This window comes from Kryptolebias marmoratus, linkage group LG23 (assembly GCF_001649575.2).
Source record: "Kryptolebias marmoratus isolate JLee-2015 linkage group LG23, ASM164957v2, whole genome shotgun sequence".
Classification (NCBI taxonomy): Eukaryota; Metazoa; Chordata; class Actinopteri; order Cyprinodontiformes; family Rivulidae; genus Kryptolebias; species Kryptolebias marmoratus.
In genome coordinates, this window is record NC_051452.1 from 12,629,551 (window position 1) to 12,640,863 (window position 11,313).

An 11,313-nucleotide genomic window follows, 5' to 3' on the forward strand; every position below is an offset into this window, starting at 1 on the left:
ACAGATCTTTAATGTATTGTGGTGCTAAACCGTTCAGTGATTTATAAACTAACAACAGTATTTTAAAGTCTATTCTTTGAGCTACAGGGAGCCAGTGTAGGGACTTTAAAACTGGTGTTATGTGCTCTATCTTCCTGGTTTTAGTGAGAACACGAGCAGCAGCGTTCTGTATCAGGATTGTAGCATTTAGCTATTATGTTTTCCAAATTTAGCTCTTAGATATTGGTCTGCTAGATGTGAATTTTAGCTTTCATTTAGCTAGTTTTAGCTTTCAGCTCCTGTTTAGCTGCTTTAAACACCATTAAAGCTGTTCGTTGATCAGAGCTTCGAAGCTAAAGTATCTGTGTTATTTATCAGAACCCATTAGAACTTTAATGAGCCGGTTTGTTCTTCCTGTGCCTCCGTCAGTCCGAGGTGTACGTGGACCCCGCCTCGGTCCCACCCCCACAGTTCCCCCACCAGCTGACCCCCCAGGTCTTCCTGTTTTCCCGCCCTGAGACCGAGCTCCTGGACCTGGCCTCGGCCTCGGCTCTGGCCTGGCGGCTGCGCGGCCTCGCCCTGCTGCTGCTCGTGCACAGGTGGGCGAACTGTTGATTGCTTGGTGGTTTGTAATCCTGAGGCTGCAGGTTCGAGCCCAGGTTGTGGCAGGAAAGGCGTAAAAACGATTGTTTGTGGGAGTTTGCTCGCTGTGGCGACCCCTGAAGAAGGCAGCAGCTGAAAGAACTTACTACTTCCTTACTGTTAAAAAGAATGATCACTTTTATTTCACTTCCAACTCATAGGAATGTTATTGTAACAAATAAAAAAATCCTATTATTGATATCTAAAATAGTATTTGGTGGGAGGAGTGTGATTTGGTTATTAAACAGCCTTCCATACAATGTGTGATTTAATTATTTATTAAAATGGCCTGCCACACACTATGATTTGATTATGTAATGAAACATCCTGCCATACATGATGGATTTGTCATATATTAAAATGGCCTTTGATACTATATGTGATTTGATTACATATTAAACTGGCCTGCCATATCCTGTGTGATTTGTTATATATTAAAAAGACCTGCCATACGTTACGTCAGCTGGAGCGAGCAAACAGGCAGAGGTCGAGCGCATGAGTGAGAGGTGAATGCATCAAATACGTTCCTGTTTGCTCACCTAATGCAAATATAACTGAGTACCTCCCCCCTGTTTGAACAGAGAATAGGCAGCAGCTTTGGGTGGCGAGGCGTGTTGCTCATGTCAGAAACTGCTTCTGCTTGTGCGTCTTCCAGCGAGAGTCCTGCAGTGAAAACCTCTGACGAGTACAACGCCGCCTACAGGCTGCCCGAGAAGGTGCAACGCTCATTTCCTTCCATATAGAGCAGGCTTGTTTGTTGTTCTTACTTGTGTGTGTGTGTTTGTGTTTGCAGAGCTCGGAGGTGAAGTATTTGACCTTACACAGCCTTGACGATGTGTTGGGGCTCCTCACAGACAGACAGGACGAAGAAGAGGAGGAGGAGGAGGATGAAGAGGAGAAGGAGGAGGGTTTGGATTCTGGTAAGCAGAGGGAGAAACAAAGAGAGGCAAACGAGCAACGAGGGAGTTTTTTATTTGTGTGAATTCATGTGCGTCCGCTTGCAGAGAGGCTGGACGACGAAGTTGCGGCGGACGTTTTTGAGAAGCGAGCCAGTCAGCCCGACACGGACTCCATCACCCAGCTGACCTCTGGCAACTTCCACGCCGAAATCGCACGAAGCAGCCTCACGGTGGCGCTCTTCTACCTCAAATGTGAGCCAAGCTGCGGCGGACGCGGCCCTTTTTCTTTCACTTCATCCACACCCGGCTCACAACGAATACTAACAGGTGAGCGCGGCCTCTTTTTCCTCCACCAGGGGACGCTGTTTCCATGGAGTTTCTCAGCTCCTTCATCGACGTCGCAGAGAGACTCGCAGGTAAACAACAGGTGAAGTTTATTTGTTCCAAACAAAACATATCAGAGAGAGATTTAATAAAGACGACTGCTCATGTTCTTTGTCTTGCTTTGATTTAGGGAACAAACACCTTTACATTAAAAAAAAACATCTTGTATAGATTTGATCCTGATCTGTTTTCAGACTCTTTCATGTTGTTTTGGAGAAGGTTTTTAAAACGGCTAAATTAACTTTACAACATAGTAACATCCTTCCATCACATACAGGGCCGTAGCCAAACTTTATAGATTAATTGAAACAATAGATGAGCTAACAAGTCATTTAGGTTTAATGATTTGTAAGTTCGCAGAAATCTTTTGCTCCCGTTTGAGATTGTTTTGAAACGATTGTTTTGAAGATTCCGAGGTTAACGACGTTCAGATGAGTGCCGTGGACTGCGGCGAGTGGACGGACCTCTGCGGCGCGCAGCCCGGCACGCCCGTCCCCTTCCGGCCAATCGCAACCTTTCCCAGCGTCCTGCTGCTCCGCCCCCAGCAGCCGGCCCAGCGCTACAGAGGAATGCTGGGTGGAGAGGCGCTGCATCGCTTCATCATGATGTGAGGAGATACGACTTTCCGTATTTTAATGAAGAACGGAGTAAAAAGGTTTCAGCGGTTGTTCTATTAAACATGGGATCCCTCAGGGCTTCGTCTTTGGTCCTCTTTTGTTTTTGATTAATTGACGAAATGCTCCTTTTTAAAGTTGACTCTAAATTTGAGGACATTTTATGTAGATTTAGTCTCAGACTTCCTGTTGTCATATTGTTTCTTTTATGACATTTGATAGTATTTGCCTTCACGTTTATCTTTACCCAGGAGCCGCACAGCCTCTCCGCTGCTGCTGTCCACCCAAGAGGAAGTGACATCCTTCCTGCAGGAAGCGCCTCCCCCTGAGCTCGCGGGCTACAGGCCCGACAGAATCCTGGGATTATTCAGGACGCGCACGGAAACAGGTGGGAGTCGGGAAGAAGGTCGCGTCACGAGGGCTGAAGATGGCTTTTAAAAAGTTGTTATTATGATGGTTTGAAACGGACAAGCAGAAGAAAAGAGATTTCCTCTCTTTGATTCTTTTCCAAATAAAACCTGATGCTGGTGGTTGTTTTTCTCCAGGTTCATCGGTCTTCGCCGAAGCAGCAAAGTCACTCAGAGGAGAAGTGCTGAGCGGACTGCTGAGCGGCGAACCAGCGGCCAAATGGTACCGGCTTTTCACAAACTCCATTTTCAGAGTCTCAAGCTGTAAATCACAAGATTTTCTTCTTTTTCTTCCTGCGCGGCAGCGTAGAACAAAGTGTCACAGAGATTTATGGACAGTTTCTGTACTTAAGAAGCTTTTACAAAAAACATTTCCTATAGACTAAATTCATTACCATCAGAATTGGGTTACTTCAGAATTGACTGGACCTGTTTTTTTTCTGTTCAAATGGTCTCTTTTACCTGTTGGTTTGGATAAGTGTTTGCAGACCTTACTGCTGGTTTGGACACCGTATACCAGGGGTGTCAAACCCAGTGACGCAAGGAAGCCAAAATTAAAATTTTGCTCCTAGCCAAGGGCCAATCACGATCCGTATTTATTGAAATTTACATAAATTAATTACCTTTAGATGTATTATGTCAAATCATTCATATAGAAATATCAATGACCTTTTCCCAGTTAAAGATTATACAGAATGTAAAGCAAACATACTTTAATGAACACAGACAAATAGATCAAACTTCAAAAAGCACATCATTAGCAGTCAGTTCTTACACCTCACTCAGCTTTTAAATTTATTTTTACCATTAAAACAGAATTTAAAAAAAAAAGCCATCACCAAAAAGCTGATCATACAGAAATTAAAACTATATATTGTTGGCTTCTAAGTCACCTTCAAGAGAAAACTTCACTAATTACACTAGTTTTTTTTAAGCAAAATAAGAATCAGAGACTCGATCTGTCCCTGACTGGAGGGCTGGACCTAATGACATCTAAACGTTATCTTGGGGGCCGGATGAAATGTTACAGAGGGCCGGATCTGGCCCGCGGGCCTTGACTTTGTCACGTGCGCTGTAGATCATAACGCCGGTTTTATCTCCACTCAAACGGAGTGAAGGCCATAAAGAAACCGTGGTTTGAGTCAATTTGCCAGGACAACACCAGGCCTGCTGACTTTTCTGTCCCAGCTCCAGCACATTTAGACATTCAGACATCTGGACTGTGTTATTGTTTCGACATTAACGCGGTTCAGAGCCGTTCGAGTCGCATTTCTGTACTTATCTTTTGACAGGATTAGGCTATTTACCTCAGCGTCCGAGCCAAGGCTGGAGCTTTTAACTTGTGTTAAAAGCGGTGATCTGACGTTCACCGTGAACATAACGTCAGTGCTTTGTTCGTTTAGGTCAGGGGCGTCCAATCCTGGTCCTCCAGGGCCACTATCCTGCATGTTTTACTCGTTTCCCTGCTCCAACACACCTGATTCAGAGGTTAAATCACCTCTTCATGTTCTGCAGAAGCCTGTTAATCAGACATTGATTCAGATCAGGTGTGTTGGAGCAGAGAGACAAGTAAAACATGCAGGATGGTGGCCCTCGAAGACCGTGGTTGGAGACCCCTGGTTTAGGTGAATATAACGCAGCGTAACGCTGTTGTTCTGTGACTGATGCAGCACATTCTAGCTTACAGTGACCACAGCGGGTCAAACTAGCTCTGAAACAATCAGAAGAGACAGACGAAAGAGAAAACTCGCCACACTGCGTCCTGATAATTCACTTTGATGATTAAAATCCCAACAAAACGGATGATAAATCAACAAAAAGGTGTAAAATTAGGGCTGTTAAATTGTGTTTAATCAGCTGGTGGTTCAGCACGAGACATCAAGGATCAGGATGGACTGTGTTCAGGCGACCCAACATACTGTGTGTGGCTCCGACGGTGGCTTGAGTGGAAACGTTTTCGTTGTGCTTCGACGCAGCTCAGGCGAGGATTTCTTACCGTTTGATCGCAGTCAGGAAAGCTAAAGATGGAATTTAGCCACGAGTCCGAACAGGCCCAGGAGGACGTAAAAAAACAGCCAGTTTCTACGATTATTCAAATCTGAGTTCAAATGTTTAAAAAAACAAACACTTTCTACAGTTCTACTTGCTGGGTTACATCATGTTACCATGACGACTGCGGAAAGTCAGAAAGTTTGACTTCTTGTTTATTCAGCTGCTTGTGTAAAATAACTTATGTGTGTGTGTGTGTGTGTGTGTGTGTGTGTCGTGTTGTGCGTAGGGCTGCGGAGCATGCTGTCCACCTTCCTGCGGTGCTGCTGTTTCCATCTTGGAGGACACACACTCGTCCCTCTGCGCTGCCCGTGTCCTCGTCTGTCAAAGAGCTGCTCACACACATCAGCACCGCTCTGATCCACCCAGTGGTACGTACGTATGTGTGTGTGTGTGTGTGTGGCACGTCTAGCTCGATGTAATTGCCAATTCTTAGCAAGTCATTAACTATAATGACCTGAATGATTCGTCTGAATTTTCAAATCCCAGAGTCTCTGAGCTCAGATCTCTTCACTGATGTTGGAATAAAATAGCTGAAAATAAACAATAAGTCGCTCACAACGTGTGTGACGATAACAGCCACCATTTGTAGCTTTGGAGTCTGAATGAGATTTCCTCAAAACCTTTGAGCTCAAAGTAAGGTCATAGTTCTGAGTTTAGATTCTCTGATCTTAAAGCGCACTTTAAGCTCGTTCCAAGCAGCCATTTTGTTCGTCTTAGCAAACGTAAATTACCGTGTTGTAGCAGAAGTTGTCTCCTGCCACCTTTTATGTTCACTTAAACCCACAGGCAGGGGGAAAAATCTAATGAAAAGCGCTGTTGGTCACTTTTCTGACGTTACTTTGCTAAAACCTAACAACAAAGGGTAAAACAAGCTCAAAGAAAGGACTCTGGTCCAAGTGGACTTATTTTAAAGACTAGGTGTCGCTTGTTACGCTTAAAGCCCCTCAGCAGCATTTAATTAGGTCATTATTGTAAGGTAATAACAATTAGGGGTAAACACTGCATTAAATTAATGTAGACATCACTAAATCACTAATTCTAATCAGTAATAAAATGTATATGAGTCTAAAATAAGTCTCTAATGACTGGGACTTTTAATGACTTTTAATGAATTTAAATATAATAGTAAAAATAATAATAATAATTTTATTTAAAAAGCACTTTTCAGGACACCCAAGGACACGTACAAGAATAGGCGAATCAGAGGACAATGTGTGAAAATACAGCAGACATAAGTAACAGTAGAATTAAAACAGATGAAATTAAGAAGGATAGGCTAATCTAAAGAGATGAGTTTTCAGAGCAGTCATGAACGCAGGGAGAGAGGTAGTCTTTCTTAGCTCAGATGGTAGAGAGTTCCAGAGGAGAGGTGCAGAGCAGGAGAAAGCCCTGCTCCCCATCGTGGAGAGGCGGACAGAGGGTACTTGGAGGTTTAAGGAGGAAGAGGATCGGAGAGAACGGGAGGGGATGGAGATGCATACAAGGTCAGACATATAAGGTGGGGCAAGATGGTGGATAGCTTTGAACAGGAGAAGCAGAATTTTAAAGGTGATGCGTGATTTGACCGGGAGCCGATGGAGCTGTTGCAGGACTGGGGTGATGTGGTTATGGGAGGAGGTTAGAGTGATGACACGTGCAGCCGAGTTCTGCACCATCTGAAGCTTATAGAGGGATTTGTTGGGGAGGCCAAAAAGAAGAGAATTACAGTAGTCAATCTGTGAAGTCACAAGACTTTGGATGGACAAGGATGGCTGCGGTGCGGGGTGTGAGAGAACGGTTTTTATTTCTGAGGTGGAAGTAGGCAGACCATATAACATTATTGATGTGAGCAGTGAAGGAGAGAGTGATGTCGAGGATGACACCAAGACTCGAGGGGGTTAGCAGCAAGTTGTTGAAGGGGATAAGTAAATTCTTTGATTTTGAAAAGGAATTTTTAGTGCCGTTGAGGATGATTTCTGTTTTATCGCTGTTCAGCTGAAGGAAATTGTCTGAAAACCAGTGATTGAGTTCATTGAGACAGTCAGTGAGAATGGAGGGAGGATGAGTAGAGGAGAGTAAATATAGCGCTATAACACGTGAAAATAAAAGCCTGGTTCCTTAAACACTTTAGGTACATAAAAACAGTCATTTATCATTTTATATGATCATTCTTGTGTTGGCTTAAAGCTGCAATTTATTGCTTTATTTAGCTTTTCACATATTTGGAAAATGAGGTAAAAAAAGTAATTTTCTTGCCTGAGACCCTAATCTGCACAAATAAAGATATTTTTAAAAAATGTGACAAAATATGCAAAAGTATACATTTTTACTGGAATTAAGATCTGTGTAAAAATGAGTCTTTAAAGACACCATGTAGTGATCCTGGGAACGAAAAGTAGCAGATAATCTTCCTAATCTACGTTTAAATGAAAGTTTTTAACATCTATGTCTTCAGAAATAATCCTTTGTTTTATAACCTTTTAAATCTCCTTTAAAATTGACCATTTTTCTCTGCCGGGAAATCCCTTCGTATAATGGTTGGTGTCATCATGAAGCTCGGGGATTCCCCCTTTTTAAAGGCATCGCTCCAGAAAAAATCGTAAACAAAACCAGCTCGCTGCCAGGTGACAAATCGCCAAATTCCAGCAAACCAAGTCTCATTATGAAGCTTTTGAGATGGAGAATCTGAAAATAACAACTTAATATTGAAAAGTTTCTCACTGTGACTCATTTTGTCATTAATTATATATAAAAAAAATCTTTATTTGAACAGAAACTCTGAAATACCCCCGCTCTGCCACTAGGTGGCTCCAGATCCTCCAAAAACTTTATTTATTTTTTTTATTTCATTTAGACTTTCCTCTCATGTATTAATTATTTCAGTTTAATATAATGTTTAAAAATCGGGACACAGAGGGAAAAAAAAAACACGTTAAAGACGGCTTCATTGTTGTTTTGGTTTCAGAGCAGAAGGCAGGAGTGAGCAGAAGAACGCAGCGGAAAACCTCAGTTTTTAGAAATATGTGGAGTCATGTCGGGTCTTAAACTACTCAATTCTTCTAGTCCTAAAAAAATAAAATAAACCATGAAAACGTCTCAATAATGTTATCTTTCTTTTCCGGTCCAGAGTTTTTTAAAGCGCTGCTGCTTCTGTTGACTCCTTTATTTCCCTCACATGATCCCACCTCTGTGTTCCTCTCCTGACGTCCCTTTCACCTCCTTCGGTGAACGAATCGCTGCTTCTCTCTGCTGCATCATCAGCTTTAATGAGTTAATGAGCAGGAAAAACCTAAAGAGTTAGCAGAAAACTGGACTTTGTGTGCTGATGCCGACAAATTGATTTTTCTAATCATTTGGATGTTATCCCGTCAGCCTCCAGACTCCTGAAACGTTCCCAGCATCCCGTCTGTCCTCTTAGCCGGATTGACATTTTGATGCCCTCCTTCCTGTTTGTCCCCCCCAGCCGGAGCTGACGGTGGAAAACCTGCCGTCCTTCCTCTCGCTGGGCAAAGCCCTCCTCCTCCTCTTTGTGGGGGAGGAGGATGACGAGTTCGGGCGGAGGCAGAGCCAGGCTCTGGTGGAGGAGCTGAGGGGCGTGAGGACGGAGCGCTACCTGACCTGCTGGATCCACCTGTACGTGTTATGTTTCCAGTAACGTCTGTCTGTCTGTCTGTCGACAAGATTACTCAAAAACTTATGCAAGGAACAAGTGATTAAAGGTCACATATGAGCTGTAACTCTGCAGCTGGACACCTCATGTGTCAAGGGTGATCACTATTGATTTCAACGGGACAGGGTCAAAGGTCAAGGTCACAGATGAGCCCGTGCTCCAACTATGCAACCATATAACGGAGGAAAATTTAACTGCACAGCTGGACACCTTTTAGGTTAGGAGTGATCACCATTGAATTCAAGATAATGGGGTCAAAGGTCAACATCCCAGCTGACCTGGTGCTCTAACTCTGCAACAGTGTAATGTAGGAGCGTCAAACTGCACAGCTGGACACCTCATGGGTCAAAGAGGATGCCTGTGGATTTCAGGGTTCTTGGGGTCAAAGGTCAAAGGTGACCCCTTTGTTAAAAACATGTCTCTGGTTCTACATGTGACCCTTTTGTGTCCGTTGGCTTGTTAGTCTGTCTGTTAGCAAAGATCAGGTAAAAACTAAAGAACAGATTTGGATGAAATGTTCAGAAAACAATGGATTAAATTCTGGTGCTGATCCAGATTATGATCCAGATTATGATCCAGATTAGACTATTCTTATATCACATTGTGGCCTTGTTGGAACTTTGAACTCTGAGTGCTTCTAGTAATTATTGTTTTATCAACTAAAACCCAGCTCTTGCCTGTAATGTGTAACAAGTTTCATATTTGGCTGTTTCAGGGGGCGCACTCCAGCTGGTATGTCCGTCCTGGGGTCCTACCTGGGCTCCATGCCGCCGCTTCCTGCTCTGGTTCTCACGCATTTACCCACCGGAGATGAAATCTATCAGTACCCCCCCAGCACTCCTATAGTGGCCTCCTCCGTGCTGCGGTGGCTGCAGAAGGTTGAGGACGGGACCGAGTCTCCGGCAGGTACAGTCTGCAGACGGCTGACAGCTGACGGCTCGGCTCCACCCAGAGCAGCTGAAACGCCTCGTTTTCCAAACACGTCACGCTTCCATCAGAGTCCAGAGCCGTGCATTATAACACGCAAATTCTGCTGCATTACAGCGTGACTGCTGAAGGCTGTTAAAGAAGCTGAAACCGAATCGTTAAGTTAAAACAATCAGAAGTAGCTAAAATGACCAAAACAACAGCTAAGGGAAAATTAAGCAACACCAATGGTGAAAGCCAACATAAGCAAAATAGTAGCAAAGAGCCAAAATTTGCAAAACAGAAGCTGAAGGTTGAAACTAGCTAAATGATAGCGGAAAGCTAAATCTAGCAAAACAGTAGCTGAAAGCCAAAATTAGCAAAATAGTAGCAAAAAGCCTCAATTTGCAAAAAAAACTAAAATGATCAAAACACTAGCCTAAAGCTAAAACTAGCAGAATAATGGCTGAAAGATAAAATATGCAAAGCAGATGCTAACATCCAGATTTAGCTAAACAAAACCTAAAAGGCAAAATTTGGAACATAGTAGCTAAAGGCCAAACAGTCATGGGTAAAATCTAGCTTTACCAAAAACAGTAGCTGAAAGCCAAAATTAGCCAAAGAGTAACTTAAAACCAAAATTAGCAAAACAGTAGGTAAAAGCTAATGTTAGTAAAATAGTAACTAGGAGCTAAAACGTGACCACTTGTTCATCTCGTTGATTTATACTAATTTATTTAGTTTCTCCAGAAGCTTTCACGTTGAGCCGAGTTTGTTGATCCCAGTTGCTGACTCAGCTAACCAGAGGGCTGCAGGAACTTCAGGCGACCTTTCCCATAATCCATTGTTTTTTTGAGCGGTCGTATTGAAATCACCACCTCTTCTTACTTTGTAGCAACATCAGGTCCACCTGGTGTCCCGTTCAGAGTGGCTGAAGGCAGCAGACCGGCTACCACCAACTCCAAAGCTGATCGGCTGATCAGTCTGTCTGTCCGGAGTTACTGAGGGATCTGTTTTAATGCTCGCTCCTACAAACCGCTCCATTGTTATTTAGTCTCTAAGTAATAGTGGGCGCAGATCATTACCCAATCCTTTCTTAAATTTTTTTTTGCATCTACATAAATTGACCAAAACTATAGTTATATTAAAGAACAAAAGCAAGTGGTGTAATATTTACTAAACCAGACAAGATTCTACTATAAATAATACATCCCAGGAGGGGGGGGGGGGGGGAAAAAACGTCTTAATGTTACAATTTATTAAAGATCTAAACATGTAAACACACTGAACCCAGGCTCATATTTCATTGATGCTCACCTGCACAGCCCCTAAATTATTCATTTGCTTCTTATCTTTTTTTAAATCATTATTGCTGCTTCAGCACGTTAATAAAATATAACCTGTAATGTGTTTCCCAGCTAATGGCGCATTATTCATCAATAATAGATACTTCAGTTATCTGCGTCTGAACATGTTTCCAGCGGTCGCTTCAGTTAGGCTTTCGTCATCTCCTGAGCAGGTCATAATCCCCCACCACCCCCCCGTCTCCAGTGATTGGCTTCTTTCGTTCATTGATTGGGGGATGGCTTTTCAACGATTGCGTCTCTCGGTCAGCTGCAGTCGGCCAAGTCTCATCTCGAGGCTGTGATACGCTTTAAATCAGTCCCTCCAGGATTTCGCGGGCATTTTCCTAAAAGTTGCGATGAAAAGTTGTGATTTTTTTTTTTTTTACTAAAATCAATAAAAAACCATAACTTTTAATATATAAACCAAAAATACTT

General features: G+C 43.0%; 2 protein-coding genes across 2 annotated transcripts in view; one reads left to right on the plus strand and one right to left on the minus strand.

Moving 5' to 3' along the window:
* LOC108244131 (NLR family CARD domain-containing protein 3) overlaps window positions 1-11,313 on the minus strand; it is a 1,204,881-nt gene that overhangs the window by 1,003,984 nt on the left and 189,584 nt on the right. The window lies entirely within an intron of this gene.
* The window catches only part of txndc16 (thioredoxin domain containing 16), a 19,591-nt gene that overhangs the window by 6,407 nt on the left and 1,871 nt on the right, over window positions 1-11,313 (plus strand). Inside the window, exons 9-19 of the mRNA XM_017437322.3 lie at window positions 409-578; window positions 1,277-1,337; window positions 1,415-1,541; window positions 1,626-1,772; window positions 1,877-1,936; window positions 2,313-2,511; window positions 2,770-2,906; window positions 3,064-3,148; window positions 5,204-5,345; window positions 8,420-8,589; window positions 9,342-9,532. Of these exons, the coding sequence (XP_017292811.1) occupies window positions 409-578; window positions 1,277-1,337; window positions 1,415-1,541; window positions 1,626-1,772; window positions 1,877-1,936; window positions 2,313-2,511; window positions 2,770-2,906; window positions 3,064-3,148; window positions 5,204-5,345; window positions 8,420-8,589; window positions 9,342-9,532 (1,489 nt within the window). The remainder of the gene's footprint in view (window positions 1-408; window positions 579-1,276; window positions 1,338-1,414; window positions 1,542-1,625; window positions 1,773-1,876; window positions 1,937-2,312; window positions 2,512-2,769; window positions 2,907-3,063; window positions 3,149-5,203; window positions 5,346-8,419; window positions 8,590-9,341; window positions 9,533-11,313) is intronic.